This window comes from Dufourea novaeangliae, unplaced genomic scaffold (genome assembly GCF_001272555.1).
Source record: "Dufourea novaeangliae isolate 0120121106 unplaced genomic scaffold, ASM127255v1 scaffold168, whole genome shotgun sequence".
Taxonomy (NCBI): domain Eukaryota; kingdom Metazoa; phylum Arthropoda; class Insecta; order Hymenoptera; family Halictidae; genus Dufourea; species Dufourea novaeangliae.
The window spans coordinates 810797-835126 of NW_015374062.1; the positions used below are offsets into that span (position 1 = coordinate 810797).

General features: G+C 40.5%; 1 protein-coding gene across 1 annotated transcript in view; it reads right to left on the reverse strand.

Moving 5' to 3' along the window:
- Positions 1-24330, reverse strand: part of LOC107190148 (titin-like) — a 43539-nt gene that overhangs the window by 4681 nt on the left and 14528 nt on the right. Inside the window, exons 4-19 of the mRNA XM_015578900.1 lie at positions 14275-23817; positions 13937-13962; positions 9980-13624; positions 7033-9892; positions 6551-6598; positions 6337-6450; positions 6105-6257; positions 5246-5609; positions 4495-4810; positions 3916-4204; positions 3094-3226; positions 2414-2850; positions 1715-1984; positions 1013-1391; positions 774-928; positions 28-318 (exon numbers count right to left, since the gene is read on the reverse strand). Coding sequence (XP_015434386.1) covers positions 28-318; positions 774-928; positions 1013-1391; positions 1715-1984; positions 2414-2850; positions 3094-3226; positions 3916-4204; positions 4495-4810; positions 5246-5609; positions 6105-6257; positions 6337-6450; positions 6551-6598; positions 7033-9892; positions 9980-13624; positions 13937-13962; positions 14275-23817 — 19023 coding nt within the window. The remainder of the gene's footprint in view (positions 1-27; positions 319-773; positions 929-1012; positions 1392-1714; positions 1985-2413; positions 2851-3093; positions 3227-3915; positions 4205-4494; positions 4811-5245; positions 5610-6104; positions 6258-6336; positions 6451-6550; positions 6599-7032; positions 9893-9979; positions 13625-13936; positions 13963-14274; positions 23818-24330) is intronic.

A 24330-nucleotide genomic window follows, 5' to 3' on the forward strand; every position in this document is an offset into this window, starting at 1 on the left:
ACAAGGTATTCCAGGCACGATACTCACGCACTATGACGACGTTGATCTCGATACTGCTCTCGCCGAGGTGATTCACTAGTTTCAAAGTATAATCGCCAACATCTTCTTCTTGGATCTTCCTGATGGTCAGGCACGCGGATTCTTCGTCGAGCGATGGCACAACACGTTTCGACTTCGTGACCACGTGGCCATTTACCGTCCATTCGTCGCTTGGTTTCGGTGTTCCGGTGTATTTCACGATAACCTCGACATCCTCGCCTTTCCTCACTTTGTATTTCTTTGGTGTGTCCGGGTTGATCTTCGGCGGTGTTTCAATGACTGTAAATAATGTTAATGGTCCATTAATAAATTTTCAACAATATTTTATTGTGAAATTTTAATCATTTTAACCCTTTGCACTGCGAAACTCTTTTATTTCTAAATGATTAGTGACTGCAGGACTGAATAAGAAATTAATAAGTTGTGCTTTCACAATAACAATATATAAGTGGTTACAACTGAAATTTTAGTCATTAATTTAGTTTGTATTGAATCAATAAGATATAGATTTTACGGCGATCAGTGGTGTGCAAAGGGTGAACAATATTATGTTGATGGAAAACAGATGGCTGATAAAATCTTCAAACTAAATTTACTTATTTCAGGTTATTGAGAGTTGGTAGCTTTTTACGTAACTTGGCCCAATCACAGTACGAATACCGGCGACCTTGACACATTTAAACAACCATTCATTTCCCGCCAATCTAATCCATCCAATTTCTTTCGAATTGTACCTTCGACTCTTAATTTTGACGATGTTTTCACGTTAGTGACTACAGCTGTGTATTCTGAGATGTCTTCGGTGGTGCACTTCTTCACGATCAATTTCTTTACGGTGCCCTCGTCGATGATAGCGTACTTCGATGATTCCTTGATAACTTCAGTTTTTCTGTGAAATGGTTAAATGTTAGTTCACCTTAGATTACTGTAATAGTGTATCGAATTCTTACTCTGTGTAATTTTATTTTTTTACCTGAGCCACGTGACTGGAACGTCTTGAGACAGTTCAATGACGAAAACTGCGTCTGCGTTCAGTGGTACCAGAGTTACATCCGGTAGTTTCGTGATGAAGTCCACTCCAGGCTCCTCGACAGTCAGCTTAGCCGACGAGGTTTGTTTTCCAACGTTGCAAGAATAAACGCCCGCGTCTTCTGGTTCTGTGTCGTAGATCTTTAGCCTCTGTCTCTTGCCATCGATTGATAATTGTACATGCTCGGAGAATTGTAACTCTTGACCGTCTTTGAACCACCGTACCAACGCGTCTCCTTTGGTCAATTCGATCTCGAAAGATGCTCTTTCGCCTCTGGCTATCGTCACGTCTTGCAACTTTGTTATAATTTCTGGCGGTAATTCTGGAATGATTGAAAGAGAAATTTGTCAGTATCTATTATGAAAATCTTAGGAAAGGTTTGTGGATTTTAATGCACTATAGGTTTTTCGAAACTCCTTTCAAAGAATAAGAATTTGCATATGCAATATTTGCAGCATATTATTATGGTTTATTTTTTCTGAGTTTCAAAATTTTAGGAAGATTTATTTTAGAATATCAAACAATTTTAGTTTCACTGTGACAACATGAGATTGGATTTTGTAAAAGTGGTATTAACAGAATTGTACTTTTTAATATATTTCATCTATTAGTTTGTCCTGATAAATATTAACAATCGATGCTTACCAACAACGGTAACTTCTGCTGCGCATTCTTGGTCAATCAAAGTACAAGTGTATTCTCCTTCATCGTGCACGGACGTACTTCTAATCAGTAACTTTCTTACTGTGCCATCTTTCACGAATTCTAATTTTTCTTTGCCCGGTCTCAAAGGTTCTCCGTCCTTGAACCATTTTACATCGGCCGTCTGTGATGTAATTTCGACCTCCAAAATGGCGACTTCACGTTCCTTCACCTCGCAATCTTGTAGTTTCTTCACGAATTCTGGTTTGGTGGCTGTACAAAGAAATTGAAATTCGACTTTTAATTCATTAACAATTAAAGTTATAATCTACAAGAGATAATATTTTGTACAAATGAAAAGAAATTTTAATGTTACATAATACAAATAAAAATTAGAATCAAATATCTACATCGCAATACTAGGTGTATTATTTTATTTTTATCTATTCACTATCCACTGTCTGTTTTAAATGATATATGAAAGTGTAGCAAAATATTGTTATGTCTATCGATTTGTAAAACTTTTGTAATTCAAGAAACATAAATTCTAATTTCAGAATGTGACACTAATATAATATTTATGGGTTTCCAGTAAACATAACGCGAACAGTAAAGGTAGTATAAGTACGACGAAATATGATAAAAGTCAAACAGTGAATATTTCAACACGACGATGTGATTTAAAAATAAGAAAATTCTTACCTTTCACCGTGACTTTGCTAGAAGTTGTCTGATTTTTAACAGTGCACTTGTATGTACCCTCGTCCGTGGGACTGGTTTTCTTGATTACCAGCTTGTGCACGTGTCCTTCTTGAATGATCTCGCGGTGATCCATACCGCTGACCTCCTCGTCGTTGTGCCACCATTTCGTGGAGACTGTATGAGATGTTTCGCAGGTCAATTCCAGAGTCTTGTACTCGTCGACGACGACCTCTTTCTTTAACGTCTTCGTGAATGTGACTGTGTCGACGTCCACCGTGACTCTTGCACCGTGTGAAGCTTTGCCGACAGGATTGCTAGCGATGCATTTATAATCCCCGGCGTCCACCTCCGAATTAGCGTTTCGTATTTCAAGTATTATGTTCTCGCCGTCGTAGGTTTCTGTGATGTTCGGAGATTTCTCCAAGGGCATGTTGTTCCTATGAAAAAGCAATTTATTTTAACATATTTCTTTTCTCGATTTTATCAAAATATATTAATGCCTGTTGACTAACATTTTCTTAATGTTCATTTGAAATGAAAATGACATTAAGTAGATTAGTATAATTTTATTCGATGGCATTTAATTATTGTAAGTAATTAACGGGAATGATAATGTCGGTCCTTAGTGACCAATAAAGTAAAGCGTATTTATTCTAAAGAATTTAACTGAGCAAGTATACCTCAACCACGTGACTTCCGGCACTGGATTTCCGGTAACCTTTGCCACCAGCTTGAAGGTACCTTTCTCTGGAACGGTGAGTTCTTGGAACCGTTCCGTGAAAAGTGGTGGCTCGGGAGCTCCACTTGGTATTTCTAAAGAACGTAATATGTCAATATGTTATTCAAATCGAATAAATTTGATTATTCAAAACAGAATATAAATCACACTAAGCAAAAGCAGAAGCACACCCTACCCTTAACCACAGTGTATTGTTCGTACGCATGATGTTGAATGTTAATGGCCAGCGAAGGCTTCAAGTTTACTGAAAAATATTAGCGAAGCATAATGCGGCGTCAATATAAGCACTGTCTAATATTAATCGATATATGCTTAACGCAATACATTCTTAAAGCGTAATATTAAAAACAAATTTCTATTCGCAACATATATTCATTTAGTTCCAATCAACCCTCGCAAAACGGATTTACAGGTGATATAAGTCGCTCGTAAAAGTTATTGAAAAATACTGGTGATTTTTCCAATGTTTTTAAACTGAAATCTATACGTTATAGAAATGTATAGATGCTGAACAATCTAATTTTCATGTGCCAAATATCTATTCTTTTTATAAACACTATTCCAGCACAGAAGAAAAATAAGCAAGAATGTATTTTAAAAATGAGCGAGTCGTTATTGCGTCTTGGATAGATTTGAATCGTGGTATTTCGATTGTTCCAACCAACGTCGTTCGAGTGTTAATATAAAATATGAATGCATGATACATAAGCATTTATGGCAAAAAGTTAATGTGTTTGCAATATAAGCTGAAAGGAATTCTTACTTTCAACAGTCAACGTGGCTTTCGTCTCGACAGTGCCCAGATCGTTGGTAGCCACCACTGAGTAATCTCCAGTATCGGACACTTGAGGCTGAATCAGTGTCAGGGTGTTCACGTGGCCATCTTGTGTCGGCGTTAAGCCCTTCAACGGCTTACCATTTTTGTACCAAGTGACTTTAGGCGCTGGATTTCCGACAATTTGTGTCGATAACACGACAGTTTCCCCTTCTCTGACTACGTACGATTGAAGAGGTTCTAAAATTTCCGGTGGTTCTGGTTTGCCAGTCTTCACCTGTAAAATATGAACGTTTTAAAAGGGATGCTCGTAACTCGGTAGCAAACGGCGGTCATCTGGAATATCACATTTCAGTTCTATTACTCGTACCAGTATATAATATACTATTTTCTCAGTAGTACTTGTCCTTAGTTTCGTCATTTTACGATGAATATGGTTGGCAAATATTCTAAATTTACATTATAACGCCAGCTTATTTACAGGAAAATAGTAAATTATTCATAGGAATATATATATATTTTTTTTTTGGTTGGGTAGTTTAATAATAATTTTTTAAATCTACGCACCTTCATAGGAATCTCAATGGTAGCTTCACCTTCCCTGTTCCTAGCAACGATGGTGTACTTTCCTTCTTGCTTCTTCTGCACTTTAGTGATCTTGATCACGCTGCAGTACATGTGCATGTCGCTCTCGGTCGCGACCACGATGTTCTCTTTAGTCGTGATTTGCGTGTCCTTGTAGTACCATGTAATCTCAGGTTCTGGCACGGCCACCAGGCGACATTCGAGTATCACGTCATCACCCTCCTTCACGTACTTCGCCTTTGGTTTTCGAGAGAACGTCGGTGGTATACCCTCCAAGATATCGGCGAGGGATGATTCTCTACAATGTTCATTTATACTAATTGATTTATGTAGAAAAAAAAATGTGACGTACCTATAAAGACGTACCTCACAAATCGGACTTTCCAACTATCAATTAAGCTATTCACAGGCCAAAGTGACAAACTCCACTTTGTGAATTTTTATTTTATTTATAAAATTTGAAAATTTATTTTTATTTTCTGTCTAACCTTACAGAAACATTTATTTTTTTTTTATTCTACAAAAATTTATATTTGCATAAGCATCGGTAATTTAGTGATAAAATATGTTAAAAACATTACTTTCAATTAAGTAATGCAATGGACAATGGAAATATATTAAATAATATTTTGCCATAAATTACAATAATATCTACGATCTACAAACACATAAGCCAGAAGATTTAAATGTGATTTTACAACAATATGAAAAATGACACGTAAAGGAAACGTACCTCGAAAGACTCTTCCTGGACGGACCAGTCAGATCCGATCCATGATCAGAAAGAGGCGCCTCTACGACCAGTTCTGTGGTACTGGACGCAAATCCAGCAGCATTCTTGGCGACACAGGTGAAGGTTCCAGCGTCTTCAGGGAACACTTCTCTGATGATCAAAGTGGCCACGTTATCGTCGTCGTAATACATTTGGAAATCAGGGGACGGCTTGATGATTGCTGTCTGTCGGAACCAAGTTATCTGTGGTCTCGGTACACCTTCCACTTGACACTCGAATTGAATCGTGTAACCATCAGGAGTGTGAATTGGCTGTAACTTCTCGACGAACTTTGGTGCTGATGCCTTTTCACCGGGCGCTGGTTCTGGACCATTAAAAAAATATTAATTAATCGTCCATAATGTCAGGCTGTTCCACATGAAATGATCGTTTTATTACTGGCACCTGAACATTGTACGAATTCTATTAGCAACGTAAGATATAAATCGGCTTTATACGCGTTTTTCATTGAGTTATTAAGTTCAGTGATAATTTTCGTTTTTCTTTTCTAAATTTATATCGATCCAAGTCGTTTTACTATTAATATCAATCTATGACATGTTTTTCATTAGCACATTGATTTGATACAATTTATGTCTTGTTATTCTTACAGAGATGTCCTCAATAATGGCTCAAAATTTCATCCAATTTTAATTTTTGCATATTAGTATTTAAAATTGTGAATTTGCATAAACTTCCACAGTGTACTAATTACCATGATATGCAGTTTAACTATTATTATTAATTTCTTCGATATATGTATTAAGACATTAATTTTAAGATAAAATAGCGTATGTAATACAAATAAAAATGAACTTACTTTCAAATACTGGTAGTTTGTCGATCTTTTCGTGCAATTTACGTTGCAAGTAGAGAGTGTAGTGCACTTCGTTGAGAAGGTACTGCGCCGGAACCCAACCCTTCTCTTCCGTCAGGTGTTTCTTCACGAACCACCAGTCCTGATTGGTGTGATCTGTACAAATATAATGCATGTAAACCTTTCCACATCACTACATATTTTTACAAAAAGAAAAAGAATAGGATAAACCTACCAATAACGTAAACTCTTTCACCCTCGACGAGATTAATGGCTTCGTCTGTTTCTGCCACGTACGAGCAGATTGAGAACATTGTGTCGCCATCGCGGACAACGTACTCAATTTCTTCTGAAAAATTTTCGTGTATTATACAATTAATAACTAACGAACACAATATTAAAAACCGTACGAATGAAAGAATTGTTCGAATTTTTTTTGGTAGACGTACCTTCCTCTGAAATGTCCTCTTCTCTAGTGATACTAAGCGTGGCCTCTTCTACAATATTATACACAACCAATTAAGTATTTATTATCAACGGAATAAGTTTAAAGTACACAGCGAGAATAATAAAACATCGTACAGCGGGAAATTAATATCTTTCAATTACGCTTGACTTTTGATCGAAGCTAATCTGATCAACAGATTCAGTGTCGCCATATGTATCACGTTATCGAGCATTTTGTTGGTCTATTTTATCGAAGCATGTTATACAGAGTACCGATATGCTTTTCATTCGCAGTGGATTAAGAAGCAAGGGGACAGGGTAAGATTCTGTCGTCTGGAGGTACGAGGACATTAGGGGTGGGCTAGCATACTCACTAAATATCGATAGTCTGACGAAGCAACGTTAGTCTCTACTTTAAGCTGAAAGCATGTTACAATTCGATTAATTTCTGCGAAAGCAAGAATCGTGAAACGTCCGTTCGAACCTTCGTCGTACGTGGAGACGCGTCTCTTGCTCTTCAGCTTCAACGCCAAGGACTCGTCGGTCTCCTCGATCGAATACTTCCTCTCGCGTTTCAACTTCAAATTTACATCGTCCTCCTCGAAGTCCTCGACTTTGTATGGTCTCGGTTGCTTCTTCCTCCTTCTCCTCAGTGGCAAATTCATTTCGTCAGTGTCCAATTCCTCGATGCTGTACTCGTCCCTGCCTTCGTCGTCAGACTCATCTATGACCTCTTCTATAATCGGACCCGAATCATCATCCACTTCTTTTAGGATCCTAATCGTCTCTTCCCCGGTCTCCTCCGAGTACGTCATAGGCCGTTTCTTCGGTTTCAGTCGGACTTTTCCAGACATCGATATATCTTCTTCTTCGTAGGTATTCAAAGAGATCTTGAACTCTTGCTCCACGTCCTCCTTTGTCTTCGTGCTGCGCGGCCTAAACGTCACATTTTCTATTTCCGTCACTTCTTTGATGTCTTGTCTGGGTTTCTTCTTTGGTCGTAACTTCCGAAGAGTGACGTCTTCGTAGATTTCTTCGATCGGTTTAGGAGCTAGCTTCGGTGGTTTCCGTTTGAAGGTGAATTCGTGTACCTCTTCTTCTTCTTCTTCTGCCGGTTGTTCGATTTCTTCGATCTTTTGGATGGTAAGCTCTTCGGCTGCCACTTCTTCGACCTTTGGTTTAGGTTTTTTCTTCTTTAGCTGCACATCAGTCGACACTTCTTCTTCTTCGGTGGGCTTCTCCGGAGCACGAGTTTTCTTCAGGGTCACCGCGGTTTCTTCGACTTCCTCTGTCACGGTTGGTTTCTTCTCGGGCTTCTTCTTCTTCTTGATAGTGAACTCTTCGGGCGCTTCCTCGGCTTCCGTGGGTACTAGTTTCTGGATGGTCACTTCTGCAGCTTCTTCCTCGACAACCGGTTTCTTCTTCGGTTTCTTCTTCAGAGTCAACTCACCCTCCTCTGGTGTCTTCTCTTCCTCGACAGGTTTAGGTTTTTTAAGAGTCACTTCAGCGACTTCTTCTTCTTCTTTTGGAATAGATTTCTTCTTGGGTTTCGGTTTCAGAGTAACTTCCACCGGAGATTCTTCCTCTTCCTTTTCTTCCACGACAACTTTCTTAATCGTTACTTCGTCAGCAGCCTCCTCTACAATTGATTTCTTCTTCTTTGGCTTTTTCACCTCTACCTTTTCACTAACCTCTTCCGGTGCTTTCTCTTCTTCCTTTGGTACTGGTTTCTTTAGAGTGACCTCCTCTGTTACTTCCTCTGGAACAGGCTTTTCCTTTGGTTTCTTCTTCTTCAGAGTTACTTCCTCTGGTACCTCTTCTTCCTTCTTCTCTTCCACGACCACCTTCTTAATTGTAACTTCATCAGCAGCTTCCTCTACAATTGATTTCTTCTTCTTTGGCTTTTTCACCTCTACCTTTTCACTAACCTCTTCCGGTGCTTTCTCTTCTTCCTTTGGTACTGGTTTCTTTAGAGTGACCTCCTCTGTTACTTCCTCTGGAACAGGCTTTTCCTTTGGTTTCTTCTTCTTCAGAGTTACTTCCTCTGGTACCTCTTCTTCCTTCTTCTCTTCCACGACCACCTTCTTAATTGTAACTTCATCAGCAGCCTCCTCTACAATTGATTTCTTCTTCTTTGGCTTTTTCACCTCTACCTTCTCACTAACCTCTTCCGGTGCTTTCTCTTCCTCTTTTGGAACTGGTTTCTGTAGAGTAACCTCTTCTGTTACTTCCTCTGGAACAGGCTTTTCCTTTGGTTTTTTCTTCTTCAGAGTTACTTGCTCCGGTGCCTCTTCTTCTTTCTCCTCTTCTACAACCACCTTCTTAATTGTGACTTCATCAGCAGCCTCTTCTACGATAGACTTCTTCTTCTTTGGTTTCTTCAATTCGACCTGTTCCGTCACTTCTTCTGGAACTTTCACCTTTTCTTCTGGTTCCGGTTTTTTCAGAGTAATTTCTTCCGCAACTTCTTCCGGTGTGGGTTTCTCCTTCGGTTTCTTTTTCTTTAAGGTGACTTGTTCCGGAGCTCCTTCTTCTTTCTTATCTTCCACAACAGGTTTCTTGATAGTGATTTCATCGGCAGCCTCTTCCTCAACAGGCTTTTTCTTCTTCGGTTTCTTTAACTCGACCTGTTCCGTCACTTCTTCTGGAACTTTCACCTTTTCTTCTGGTTCCGGTTTCTTCAGAGTAATTTCTTCTGCTACTTCTTCTGGAGTTGGCTTTTCTTTTGGTTTCTTCTTCTTTAATGTGACCTCCTCTGGAACTTCTTCTTCTTCCTTCTCTTCTACCACCACCTTTTTAATTGTAACTTCATCAGCAGCCTCTTCTACGATAGACTTCTTCTTCTTTGGTTTCTTCAATTCGACCTGTTCCGTCACTTCTTCTGGAACTTTCACCTTTTCTTCTGGTTCTGGTTTTTTCAGAGTAATTTCTTCCGCAACTTCTTCCGGTGTGGGTTTCTCCTTCGGTTTCTTTTTCTTTAAGGTGACTTGTTCCGGAGCTTCTTCTTCTTTCTTCTCTTCCACAACAGGTTTCTTGATAGTGACTTCATCGGCGGCTTCTTCTTTCACGGGTTTCTTCTTCTTCGGCTTCTTTATTTCTTCAACTACTTCTTCTGGTGCCTTCTCCTCTGGTTTTTTCAGCGTTACTTCCTCAGTTACTTCTTCAGGAACCGGCTTCTCTTTGGGTTTTTTCTTTATAACAACTTCTTCTTGAACTTCCTCTTCTACGACCACCTTCTCTTCAACAATAGGCTTCTTCACTATAACTTCAGCAGCTTCTTCTTCTTTCACAGGTTTCTTCTTTGGCTTCTTCACCGCTGCTTCTTCAGCAACTTCGGCTGGTTTCTTTGGTTTTTTCTTCATTGTGACTTCAGTAATTATTTCTTCTTCTTCTATTTCCTTTTCTTCCACAACTGGTTTCTTTATCGTCACTTCAGTTGGTGCTTCCTCGATCGGTTTTTCTGGTTCCTTCTTCAATGTAATTTCTTCCGTTACTTCCGGTACCTTCTCCGGCTCTTCAGGTTCAGGCTTCTTAATCGTTACCTCTTCTTCTTTAGGAGCCTTTTCCTTAGGTTTCTTCGGTTTCACTTTGCGTTTAATTGTGACATCTTCAGTTTCTTCCTTTGGTGCCTTTGGAGCTTCTTCTTCTTCCTTCGCTGGGAATTCTTTCACGCCTTCATCTTCAGGCTTGTCTTTCTTCCAACCTTTCAGAGTTATTTGTTCCGGTTCTTCTTCCGGTTTTTCTTTCTGCGGGATTCTAAACTTAACTTCTGGTTCTTCATCCGGTTGTGGTGGTTTCGGTACACTCTTTATAAGAGGAACCTGCTCAATTTCCTGATCCGGTTTCTTCTTCTTTTCTTTTTCGTATGGTTTAGGTACTGGCTCAGGTTCTGGTTCTTCTGGCTTTTCATACTCTTCGGGCTCATACTTCTCAAGCTCTGGCCTTTCGAAGTCCAAAGGTTTAAGTTCATCGTGTTCCAATTTCACTTTTGGTTTCTTTTTCTTCTCTGGCTTAATCTCTTCCACTGGTTCTTCTTTCACAGGTTTCTTAACAGGTTCCGGAACTTCTTCCGGCTTCTTTTCTGGTATTTTCTTCAGTTTCACTTTTTCAGGTTCAACTGGTTCTTCTGGTGGCACTTTACCTTTTCCGAGAACTACTTTTTGGGGCTCTTCCGGTTTCTCTTCGGGTTTCTTCGGTTGTCTCTCGTATATCGATTTATCTTCTATCTTCTCGAGAGGCACTTTCTTCAATTCTTCGAACTCTTGATCCAATTTCTCCAACTGTGTGATTTCTTTCTCAGAAAGTTTGACTTTTTTAACCTTCCTCTTAAGGACCTTCAGAGCTTCTTCCGTATTTCTAGAAAGAATTCCAGTTTGTACGGGATTCTCTTCCATGTAAGATATCTTTGGAATCTGTATTTCTGGTGGATAATCACCGACGAACGTGATTCTGCTTCGTAACATGATTTTCGGGAACTTAGGCTCGTCGACTGATTTCTTCTTCGGCACTGCTACCTTCTTCAGCTTAACCGTAGCGAATTGAACGGTTTCGGCGGGCTCAGAGTATTTCAGTTTCGTGGGCTTCATTTCATTCCTTTCGATCTTTTGAGGAATCAGTTTCTGGAGGGATTCTGGTATAGGTTTCTTTTCCTTCTTCTTTTTCGTTGGCTCCCATTGTATCTTTTCAGGCATTGGTTCCAGCACAGGTCGTTCGTACTCAGGCTCTACCCACTCATCGATTTCATCCTTCTTGACTGGTTTCTTCTTCTTCTTCTTTACAACCTTTGCTTCCTTCGGTTTTTCAGGAACTTCCTCCGCTGGCTTTTCTTCTGGCGCTTCTTCTTTTTCCTCCGGAGCCTGTTCTACTGGAACTTCAGTTACCTCTACCTTCTCTTCTTTCTCCTCAACTGGTACTGCTTTACGTTCTTTGGGCTTCTTAGTTGGCAATTCTTCCGTCACCGTTTCAGGGACAACTTCAGTAGTTTCTGCAGTATCCTTAGGAACGATTTCTTTTCGAGCCTTCACCTTCTTCGGTTTTTCTTCGACTATTTCTTCTACTTTGTCTTCAGGCTGTTCCTCTTCCGTCACAGCAGGTTTCTTTTCTACTGGAACTTTCTTCTTCTTCTTCGGCTTTTCTTCCTTTGGTTCTTCTTTCACTTCTGGCTTCTCTTCTGGAACTTCTTTTTCCTCTGGTTTTTCCACAGGAATTTCTTTCTCTTTCGGTTTTTCTTCGATTACTTCGCCGTTTGTAACTGGTTCCTCCTTCTTCTTCTTCTCTTTAGGTACTTTTTTCACAGATACCTCAGTTACCTTTGCCTCTTCTTCTACCTTCTGTTCTTCCTTAGGAACAGCCTTTTCTTCCTTTGGTTTCTTTTCTTTTATCTCTTCTGTTGTTACCTCCGTAACTACTTCAGTCGTTTCTATTTCTTCTTTCGGCAGAATCGTCTTCTTTGCTTTCCTCTTCTTCGGCTCTTCTTGATTTATCTCTTCCACAACTTCTTCTACTTGTTCTTCTTCAGCTTCCGTTGGTTTCAATTTTTTCTTCGGAGCCTTCTTCACGGTAACCTTCTTTTCTTCTACTTTAGCTGTTTCTTGTTCTTCTTCTGTTACTACAGCCTTATCTTCTTCCGGTTTCTCGACTTCCAGTATTTCTTCTGCAGTAGTAGTGACTACTTCTGTCGTTATAACACCCTCTTTTGGAGTAATTTCCTTCTTCGCCTTGCTCTTCTTTGGCTTCTCCGGAATGAGTTCTTGTACTTCTTCTTCCGGTTGCTCCTCAGATTCCGGTACTCCTTCTTTGGGCGCTTCTTTTACCTTCACTTTTTTCGTAATCACTTTCTCTTCCTTCTCTTCAACTTCTGTTGCTTTCTTCTTCTTCGGCTTCACCTTCTCAGGAAGTTCCTCCGTGGCTACTTCCGAAATTACTTCAGTTATTTCAACTCCTTCTGTCTCTGTAACAGTTGGCTTCACTTTTTCTTCTTTTGGCGCTTCAGGCGTTATCTCTTCTACAACTTCTTCTTGTTCTTCTGTTTCAACTGCGGTAACAGTCTTCTTCTTCTTCTTGGGTGCCTTTTTAACCTCTACTTCTGTTACTTTCGCCTTTTCTTCTTTTACTTCTGAGGGTTTAGCTTCTTCCGGTTTGGCCTTTTCTTCTTCCAGCTTTTCAACCGGTGTTTCCGCAATAATTTCTGTGATCTCCACCCCTTCTTTAGGAATGATGTCGCCTTTAGCCTTTTGTTTAACAGGCTTTTCAATCACTATTTCTTCAACTTCTTCTTCAGGCGCTTTACCTTCCTTTATAGTTGCTTTCTTCTTCTTGATAATTTTCTTCGTAGGCGTCTCGATTATTTCAACAATTTCTTCTTCTTCCATAACCTTTCCTTGCTCGATCGTCTTCTCTATCACTTCTTCAACCACCTTCTCCTCCTTCTTTTTGGGTTTCTTTCGAATAATCTTCTTCGTTGGAGTTTCAATAGTTTCAATTATTTCTTCTTCTTCGATAACTTCCTCCGGCTTTTCTGGTGCTTTCTTTAAGTCAACCTTTGTTACTTTCACAGTTTCCTTTTCTTCTTCCACGAGCGGTTTCGCCTTTCCTTTTTGCGGCTTCTCGATGACAATTTCTTCAACGACCTCTTCAGGAACACCGTCATCCTTCGTCACCGCCTTCTTCTTTTTCACGATCTTTTTCGTTGGAGTTTCTACAACTTCTACAATCTGCTGTTCTTCCATTTCGATCGTTTCTTCCTTGGGCTTTATTATTATTTCCTCGACTACGACCTCCTCTTCGCCCTTCTTCATGGGTCTCGTCTTTTTCCTTATGATCTTCTGCGTCGGTGTCTCGATCGTTTCGAAGATCTCCTCCTCTTCTTTTATGACGACCTCCTTCTTCTTCTTGGGCGCTTTCCTCACATCGTGTTCAGTTATCGTCACAGTCTCTTCCTCCTCCACGATTGGCTTAGCCTTCTGTTTTTCAGGTTCTTCGATAGTTATTTCTTCAACGATCTCCTCCGTCACCTCGTCCTTCGTTGTGACTGGTTTCTTCTTCTTTACGACCTTCTCCTTCTTAATGACCTCCTCCTATTTACATCAATGAAAATAATTAAGCGAATCATTATTATCGTAATAACCTGATGCACGTGGAATGTAATTTTTTGTCATTTGTGACAGTAACAAGTATAATAATTACAAAATTTAATATGTGTAATTTTAGTGTATCCTAACTATTAACACAATTTTATTAATCAAAATGTATTTTAACGCATAATTTACGTAATTTTAAAGCAAACGTACAATTTATATATAATTCCCGTACACTAATAAGTAAGTCTTACAAAACAAAATGGCATTCCTTGTGCAACAACATAAGAAAGCAAATTAAAAATATCTTACCTCTTGAATCGTCTTCTCCGCGATATCTGTAATGACAACAAAATGCTTCAAATCCGAACATTAAACAGGAATTTATTTAAACAGGACGTACTAAGGTCTCCCCTCGGCAACTCGCAAACAATTTACCAATGATCAAGGTAATCAATCGAAAGCGGATCAATTGGCTGACCAATGCATCAACAATTGTATATACGGTATAACATAAGGTATGTTTGTCAAGTATGTCTTTTGTTTCCTGTTCTTGTTAAGCATATAAATATATGGTAGAATGACACATGTAAAGTTGTATCGTCTAATTGTACGTAATGGTGATAGTAATACGTAAGAATTGGGCTTACCTTCGGGTACTTTCTCATCGGCTTTGGGTTTAATCGGTCTTTTGTGTTTAGGTTTTTCGTGTAATTCTGGTGTAGTGTCTTCGTGGATTTCTATTGTTGCTGTTAATGGTGCTTTACCTTCCTCTTCGACGATCACCTCTTCGGTGACCTTCTCTTTACCTTCGCGTTTCCTAGTCACGCGCTTTTTGCGAACCGTTTTCTTTGTTCCTTCCTCGACGATCTCGCTCGTCACGATTTCTTCTTTGATCTCTTCAACAGGCGCGGGTTTTTCGATTGTCTCTACAGGGACAACTTCGAGTCTCTCCTCCTCAAATTCTTCGACAGTGACTACAGGCTCAGCGCCTTCTTCTTCTATCGTTGTTTCTTCGACGACTTTCGGTGTCTCGTCACCACGTTTAGTGATGGTTTTCTTTTTCTTGATCTTTCTCTGTTTCTTCTCTGGGGTTTCTTCGATGTCGACGGTGGTAACTACCTCGACGGTCTCGACAATGTCGTCGTCTTTGGGAATGAACTTTATGTAATCTTCAGGTTTCTTCTCTTCTTCCTTTGGCTCTTTAGACTTCTTCCAAGGTTTCAATTTTATTTCTTCTGGTTCCTCGGCCGGTGCCGGCCGTTCAGGGATTCTTTTCTTAATTTCTTCTTCTTCTTCAGGCTCTTTCGGTTTCGGAACACCAGGCACTATAGGAACGGCTTCAGTCTCCTGATCTGGTACCTTGCGTTCCTTCTTTGGCTTTTTAGTTGGAGTCTTCTTGGCTTTTGGTTTATCTGGTTCAGGATACTCTGGTTTTTCGGGTTCTTCTAATTCGACTTCACTCCTGTCTATATCGTAGGGTTCGAATGGCTTCATCTCTGGATACTCAGCCTCCTCCTTCTTCTTCTCAGGTTTATCTACTTCATCTTTTTTCTTTGGAACAAGAACTGGTTCTTCTTGATCTTCTGGTGCCTTTTCCGGTATTTTCTTCAATTTAACAGTCTCTATATCTTCTTCTTTCTCAGGTCGACGCTTTCCTTTACCAATTGCCAGCTTCTTCGGTTTTTCTTCCTCAGGTTCTTTCGGTTTTGGCTTACGTTCGTACGGAGCCAGTTCTTCAGGCTTTTCTAAAGGTACCTTTTTCAATTCTTCAAACTCTTGATCCAGTTTCTCTAAGTCCGTCAGCACTTTTTCAGGGAGTTTCAATTTCTTGTGCTTTATCTTCTTGATTTTCATCGCCTCTTCGACTGTACGGGACAATATGCCGCTTTGCACGTAGATTGGTTCTAATTCGGTTATTGCCGGATATTTTATCGATGGCGGCCATTCGTGTGCGGTTATACGACTGCGTAGTAGAAACTTGGGGAATTTACCTTCTTTTTTATCGAGCTTCTTGGGCGTGACTTTAGGCTTCTTCAATTTAATTTGAGCGAACAAAGGAGTTGCAGGTTCTTCGATCTTCGGTTTGATTGGTTTTTGTTCATTGATACTGATCTTCATTAATTGAGGCTTCAGAGCTTCCTTCGCTTTATCTTGTGGTTTCTTCTTCTTCTTGACCTTTTTATCTGGCTTCTCTTCTGGAAGAGGCTCTTCGAGCTCCTCTAACGGCAACTCCTTCTTCAGTTCCTCAAATTCCTTATCCAACTGTTCTAGTTTAGCTATTTCCTTCTCCAAACGTTTCACTTTCTTCTTCTTCGGTTTCGGTAATGTCGCAGCTTCCTCGACATTACGCGACAGGATTCCGTTCTGTAATTCGTTCGGTTCGAATTCAGTGACTTTCAAATGTCTAAGAGCAGGAGGAAATTCGATGGCAATGATTCGACTTCGAAGCAAAATGCGAGGGAACTTTTCTTTCTTCTCCTCTGGACGCTTCGGTTTCTGTGTCTTGCGCAATTTAATTTGAGCAAACTGAGGTTTGTCCGATGTTATTTCCTGAACCTCGAGTTTCGTAGCCTCGAACTTGGTAACTTTAAGGCGTTGTAACTTAATGGGTTTCTTGGCTTCGCCAATAGGTGTTTCAGGAATTTCTTCAACTGTGACAATATCGGTGACAACCTCCTTTACACCTTTCCTCATTTTTCTCTTGACTACTTTCTTAGGTTTACCGTCTTTCGTGATTTCCTCAGTGACTGTGACTTCTTCGGGCACTTCTTCCTCTTCTTCTACAGATGGTTTAATCTGTTCTGGAGCAGGTAGAGCTGTCAGTATTTCTTCAACTACTTCTTCAATGGGTCCTTCGGTTACAGTTGTCACTGGAGCTTTTCCTTGTTCCTCAACAGTCACAACTTCAGTCACTTGCTGTTCCTTTCCTTTACGTTTGATCACCTTCTTTTTAACAGTTCTTTTAGGTTTGCCTTCCTTCGTGACTTCTTGTGTAACAGTGACTTGTTCACGAACTTCATCCACGTCTGATGGTTTTGTGTAATCTGGTGCAGGTAGAGCTTTAACTGTCTCCTCAATGATTTCTTCCACAGGACCTTCAGTCACAGATGTTATCGGGGCCTTTCCTTGTTCTTCAACTGTGACTACTTCTGTCACAGACTGTTCTCGTCCTTTACGTTTAATGACCTTCTTCTTTGTGGTCTTCTTAGGCTTGCCTTCTTTGGTTACTTCTTCGGTGACAGTCACTTGCTCACGAACCTCCTCTACATCGGATGGTTTGACGTATTCTAGAGAAGGAAGTGGTTTAAATGTTTCCTCAACTACTTCTTCTAATGGTCCTTCCGTAACAGTAGTAACTGGAGCTTTACCTTGTTCTTCGACAGTAACTACTTCAGTTACCTGTTGCTCCTTACCCTTTCGTTTGACTACCTTCTTTTTGGTAGTCTTCTTAGGCTTACCTTCTTGAGTTACCTCTTCAGTGACTGTGACTTGTTCCTGCACTTCCTCAACTTCAGATGGTTTAGCATATTCAGGCGCAGGTAATGATTTTATGCTCTCCTCAATAATTTCTTCAACAGGTCCCTCAGTGACAGTTGTCACAGGTGCTTTACCCTGTTCCTCGACTGTGACTACTTCAGTTACTGACTGTTCTCGTCCCTTGCGCTTGATAACCTTCTTCTTCGTGGTCTTCTTTGGTTTACCTTCCCCAGATACTTCTTCAGTGACAGTTACCTGTTCGCGAACTTCTTCAACTTCAGATGGTTTGACAAATTCAGGAACAGGTAGTGGCTTCAATGTTTCTTCAACCAGTTCCTCAATCGGACCTTCGGTTACGGTTGTGACCGGTGCTTTTCCTTTTTCTTCAACGGTGACAACCTCTGTGACCTGCTGGTCCTTTCCTTTACGCTTAATAATTTTTTTCTTAGTAGTCTTCTTTGGCTTACCCTCTTTGGTTATTTCTTCAGTGACAGTTATTTGTTCGCGTACCTCTTCAACCTCAGATGGTCTGACGAATTCTTGAACAGGTAATGGTATTAATGTTTCTTCCACCACTTCTTCAACAGGACCTTCGGTTACTGTTGTTACTGGCGCTTTGCCTTTTTCTTCAACGGTAACAACTTCTGTTACTTGCTGGTCTTTTCCCTTACGCTTAATAATCTTTTTCTTGGTAGTCTTCTTGGGTTTACCCTCTTTCGTTACTTCTTCAGTGACAGTTACCTGTTCGCGAACTTCTTCAACTTCTGATGGCTTAACAAATTCTAGAGCAGGTAGTGGTTTCAAAGTTTCTTCCACCACTTCCTCAATAGGACCTTCGGTTACTGTTGTTACCGGTGCTTTTCCTTGCTCTTCAACCGTTACTACTTCAGTCACTTGTTGATCTTTCCCTTTGCGCTTTATAACCTTTTTCTTTATGGTCTTTTTGGGCTTGCCTTCTCTAGTAACTTCTTCAGTTACAGTTACTTGCTCACGTACTTCCTCAACATCAGATGGTTTGACAAAGTCTGGAGCAGGCATAGGTTTCAATGTTTCCTCAACAATTTCTTCGATAGGTCCCTCAGTAACAGTGGTAACTGGGGCTTTTCCCTGTTCTTCTACAGTTACTAACTCAGTCACTTGCTGTTCTTTTCCTTTCCGCTTAATAACCTTCTTCTTTACGGTTTTCTTTGGTTTACCTTCTTTAGTTATTTCTTCTGTCACTGTCACTTGTTCGCGAACTTCTTCTACTTCAGATGGTTTAGCATGTTCAGGGGCAGGCAACGCTTTTATTGTTTCGTCGACTATTTCTTCGCGAGGACCCTCAGTTACGGTTGTTACCGCAGCTTTTCCTTTTTCTTCAACAGTCACTACTTCTGTCACTTGCTGCTCCTTTCCTTTGCGCTTAATAATCTTCTTTTTAGTGGTCTTCTTGGGTTTGCCTTCCCTGGTCACTTCTTCGGTTACTGTTACCTGTTCACGTACTTCTTCAACTTCAGATGGTTTAAGAAATTCTAGCAGAGGTAATGGTTTCAATGTCTCTTCTACAACTTCCTCAACTGGGCCTTCAGTGACAGTTACTATTGGGGCCTTGCCTTGTTCCTCCACAGTTACTGTTTCACTTACTTGTTGTTCTTTTCCTTTGCGTTCAATTACCTTCTTCTTAATGGTCTTCTTAGGTTTGCCTTCCTTAGTGACTTCTTCACTGATTGTGACCTGTTCACGTACCTCTTCAACGTCAGATGGTTTGACATATTCAGGAGCTGGAAGGGGTTTTAGAGTTTCTTCAACTACTTCCTCTACAGGTCCTTCTGTGACTGTAGTAACAGGCGCTTTACCTGCTTCTTCAATGGTGACCACTTCAGTAACCTGTTGGTCTTTTCCTTTACGTTTAATAATTTTCTTCTTGGTAGTCTTCTTAGGTTTGCCTTGCTTCGTAATTTCTTCAGTGACAGTTACCTGTTCTCGAACTTCCTCAACCTCCGTTGGTTGAATATATTCCAGTCCTGGCATCGGTTTTATTGTTTCCTCTGCTACCTCTTCTGTTGGCCCTTCTGTCACAGTTGTTACGGGAGCCTTTCCTTGTTCTTCAACAGTGACCACTTCAGTAACTTGTTGTTCTTTTCCTTTTCGTTTTATAATTTTCTTCTTTGTAGTTTTCTTTGGCTTACCTTCCATAGTCACTTCCTGTGTAACAGTAACCTGTTCACGCACCTCTTCCACTGCGGTTGGTTTAGCATATTCTGGGATTGGTAACGGTTTTATCACTTCATCTACTACTTCTTCTACAGGGCCTTCTGTCACACTTGTAACAGGCGCTTTACCCTGTTCCTCGACAGTGACTACTTCAGTTACCTGCTGTTCTTTCCCTTTGCGCTTTATAACTTTCTTTTTAGTGGTCTTCTTAGGCTTGCCCTCTTCGGTAACTTCTTCAGTAACAGTTACTTGTTCACGAACTTCTTCTACATCAGTTGGCTTGACAAATTCTAGTGCAGGCAGTGGTTTCAAGGTTTCTTCTACTACTTCCTCAACAGGACCTTCAGACACAGTGGTGACAGGGGCTTTTCCTTGTTCTTCGATAGTCGTGACTTCTGTTACTTGCTGTTCTTTTCCTTTTCGCTTAATAATTTTCCTCTTTATTGTTTTCTTTGGCTCACCCAATTTAGTAACTTCTTCCGTAACTGTCACTTGTTCTCGAACTTCTTCTACTTCAGATGGTTTACCATACTCAAGAGCAGGTAGTGGTTTAACAAATTCGTCAACCACTTCCTCTATTGGTCCTTCTGTAACTGTTGTCTCTGGCGCTTTTCCCTGTTCCTCTACTGTAACTACCTCGGTGACTTGCTGTTCTTTTCCTTTGCGTTTAATAATTTTCTTTTTGGTGGTTTTCTTAGGTTTACCCAATCTTGTGATTTCTTCAGTCACAGTGACTTGTTCTCGAACTTCTTCGACTTCGGTTGGTCTAATATGCTCTGGAGCTGGTAAAGGTTTTATTATTTCTTCCACCACCTCTTCAACAGGTCCTTCTGTGACAGTGGTAACTGGCGCTTTTCCTTGTTCTTCAACAGTCACTACCTCTGTCACCTGTTGTTCTTTCCCTTTACGCTTAATAACCTTCTTCTTTACGGTCTTCTTAGGTTTACCTTCTTTAGTAACTTCTTCCGTAACTGTAACTTGTTCTCGAACTTCTTCTACTTCAGATGGTTTAGCATACTCAAGAGCAGGCAGTGGTTTAACAAATTCGTCAATCACTTCCTCTATTGGTCCTTCTGTAACTGTTGTCTCCGGCGCTTTTCCCTGTTCCTCTATTGTAACTATCTCGGTGACCTGCTGTTCTTTTCCTTTGCGCTTAATAATTTTCTTTTTCGTGGTTTTCTTAGGTTTGCCTAATTTTGTGATTTCTTCAGTCACAGTTACTTGTTCCCGTACTTCTTCGACTTCAGTTGGTCTAACTCGTTCAGGAGTTGGTAGTGGTTTTATTACTTCTTCTACTACCTCTTCAACCGGCCCTTCAGTGACAGTTGTTACTGGAGCTTTACCTTGTTCTTCAACAGTCACAACTTCTGTCACCTGTTGTTCTTTTCCTCTTCGCTTAACAACTTTCTTCTTCACTGTCTTCTTAGGTTTACCTTCTCTAGTTGTTTCTTCTGTGACTGTTACCTGCTCGTGTACTTCTTCTACTTCAGATGGCTTAGCGTATTCAGGTGCAGGCAATGATTTTATTACTTCGTCGACCACTTCTTCAACAGGACCCTCGGTAACGGTAGTGACTGGAGCCTTTCCTTGTTCTTCAACTGTAACTACTTCTGTTACCTGTTGCTCTTTACCCTTGCGTTTGATAATTTTCTTTTTTATAGTTTTCTTTGGTTTACCTAATTTTGTGACTTCTTCTGTAATTGTCACCTGTTCACGTACTTCCTCTACTTCTGTTGGTTTAACGCGTTCAGGGGCAGGTAGTGGCTGTATGGTGTCCTCAATCACCTCTTCTACAGGACCTTCGGTCACTGTTGTTACTGGAGCTTTTCCTTGTTCTTCAACTGTAACTATTTCTGTTACCTGTTGCTCTTTACCCTTGCGTTTAATAATTTTCTTTTTTATGGTTTTCTTTGGTTTACCTAATTTTGTGACTTCTTCTGTAACAGTCACTTGTTCATGTACTTCCTCTACTTCTGAAGGTGTTACATGTTCTGGTACTGGTAGTGGTTTAATTATTTCTTCAACTACCTCTTCTACTGGTCCCTCAGTGACAGTGGTAACTGGGGCTTTTCCTTGTTCTTCAACAGTCACTACCTCTGTCACCTGCTGTTCTTTGCCTTTACGTTTAATAACCTTCTTCTTCACGGTCTTCTTAGGTTTACCTTCTTTAGTTACTTCTTCTGTCACTGTCACTTGTTCGCGAACTTGTTCGACTTCGGTTGGTCTAACTCTTTCAGGAGCTGGTAATGGTTTTATTATTTCTTCAACTACCTCTTCAACCGGACCTTCTGTGACCGTTGTTACCGGAGCTTTTCCTTGCTCTTCGACAGTTACTACTTCTGTCACCTGTTGTTCCTGTCCTTTGCGTTTAATAATCTTCTTCTTCGTTGTTTTCTTAGGTTTACCTAATTTTGTGATTTCTTCGGTCACAGTTACTTGTTCTCGAACTTCTTCGACGTCGGTTGGTCTAATGTGCTCAGGAGCTGGTAATGGTTTTATTATTTCTTCCACCACCTCTTCAACCGGTCCTTCCGTGACCGTTGTTACTGGAGCTTTTCCTTGCTCTTCAACAGTCACGACCTCTGTCACCTGCTGTTCTTTGCCTTTACGCTTAATAACCTTCTTCTTCACGGTCTTCTTAGGTTTACCTTCTTTAGTTACTTCTTCTGTCACTGTCACTTGTTCGCGTACTTCTTCTACCTCAGATGGTTTAGCATATTGAGGAACAGGTAGTGGTTTAACAAACTCGTCAACCACTTCCTCTATTGGTCCTTCTGTAACTGTTGTCTCCGGCGCTTTTCCCTGTTCTTCTACTGTAACTACCTCGGTGATTTGCTGTTCCTTTCCTTTGCGTCTAATAATCTTCTTTTTCGTTGTTTTCTTAGGTTTGCCTAATTTTGTGATTTCTTCAGTCACAGTTACTTGTTCTCGAACTTCTTCGACGTCGGTTGGTCTAATGTGCTCAGGAGCTGGTAATGGTTTTATTATTTCTTCCACCACCTCTTCAACCGGACCTTCTGTGACCGTTGTTACTGGAGCTTTTCCTTGCTCTTCGACAGTTACTACTTCTGTCACCTGTTGTTCCTGTCCTTTGCGTTTAATAATCTTCTTCTTCGTTGTTTTCTTAGGTTTACCTAATTTTGTGATTTCTTCGGTCACAGTTACTTGTTCTCGAACTTCTTCGACTTCGGTTGGTCTAATATGCTCAGGAGCTGGTAATGGTTTTATTAATTCTTCGACTACCTCTTCAACTGGTCCTTCTGTGACAGTTGTTACTGGAGCCTTTCCTTGTTCTTCAACAGTTACGACTTCTGTCACCTGTTGTTCCTGTCCTTTGCGTTTAATAATTTTCTTCTTTATTGTTTTCCTAGGCTTGCCCAGCTTGGTAACTTCTTCAGTCACCGTTACTTGCTCGCGTACCTCTTCCACTTCAGATGGTTTAGCATACTCTGGTTTAGGCAGAGGTTTTATTGTTTCTTCAATTACCTCTTCCACAGGACCCTCCGTCACAGTCGTCACCGGCGCCTTACCTTGTTCCTCTACAGTGACTACTTCAGTTACCTGTTGATCCTTCCCTTGACGTTTGGTTACTTTTTTCTTGGTAATCTTTTTAGGTTTACCTTCCCTTGTTACTTCTTGAGTAATCGTCACTTGTTCTCGCACCTCCTCCACTTCAGACGGTTTAGCGTATTCTGGTTTAGGTAGCGGCTTTATTGTCTCTTCAATTACTTCTTCAACTGGACCCTCTGTGACACTTGTTACTGGTTTTTTACCTTGCTCCTCCACTGTAACTACCTCAGTCACCTGTTGTTCCTTTCCTTTCCGTGTTATAATTTTCTTCTTCGTTGTCTTCTTCGGTTTTCCTTCTTTTGTTGTTTCTTCTGTCACAGTAACTTGTTCTTCCACTTGTTCAACTCTAGGTGTAACATACTCGAAAGGAGCAATTGGTTTTGTAAATTCTTCTGGTATTTCTTCCTCCTCGTATTCTCCTTTCTCTAATATCGGTTGTTCTTCCTTCTCTTCCACCATTGTTTCTTCAGTCACTTGTGCTTTTCCCCGTCTACGAATAACCTTCTTCTTCGTCACTTTCTTTGTATCATCCTCGACCCGTACTTCTTTTACTTCGACATGTTCTTCTTCCTTTGGTGTCACTTCTTCGACCTCGTCGATTCTCGAAGGCACTATTTCTTCGACGCCCACTGTCGTCATGACTTCCTCTATCGGCATAAATTGCTTCTTCGGTATCGACGGTATTTTTGGTTTAATGTCCTCCAATTCTTCTTCAATGACGACGACATTGTCTTCATCAGCCTCCGTTCCGGGCTTTTTCTTTCTTATAATTGTTTTCTTTGTCTTAACAGCTGCTGTTTCATCGTCCCTACTTCCGCGCCTGAATTTCGTTGTGTACTCCTCAATTACCTCTGTGTCGGATTCGATCGTCTGTTGCTGTGGCGTATCGTGTTTTGTTGTGTGTTGTGTGATTGTGATGTGATGTTGTTGCGCTGGTACTTCTGTGGTTTCTGAAATGTATACAGAACAAGTGTGACATGATTAACAAGTGTCGTGCCATATGTCCGTATATTTGCTTTCTTTTTACTTGGTTTGACTTCTCGATATAATCGCGACCGATCTCTGAAAGATCGTATCAATGGGCTTACCGTGGACCTTTCGTGACAATCTTTAAATCATTAAATACACAACATTGTTCAATATTGTAATGCATGTATGATATTGTTGTTGTGTCCTGTGTGTATGGTCTTGTGATGTAGATCACGATCGTGTCTGATTCCGTGTGTCATACCTACCTTGATCTCTTTACCTCCTCATCTATCCTACAACTCCACGACCCTACATCCAACCTGACCATGGATCAATTTACTCTTCTCGTATTGAAGTTCATCTTTCCTTTTTCAAGGTTCCCCTACCCTCATGAGACATCAATTGCTACAGTCATGTCCTCGAGTCGTTTCCTAACCGTCGTCGTTCCCGTCTGTCCCGTCAGTAGCAATCGCATACCTTGATAGCAAGAATAC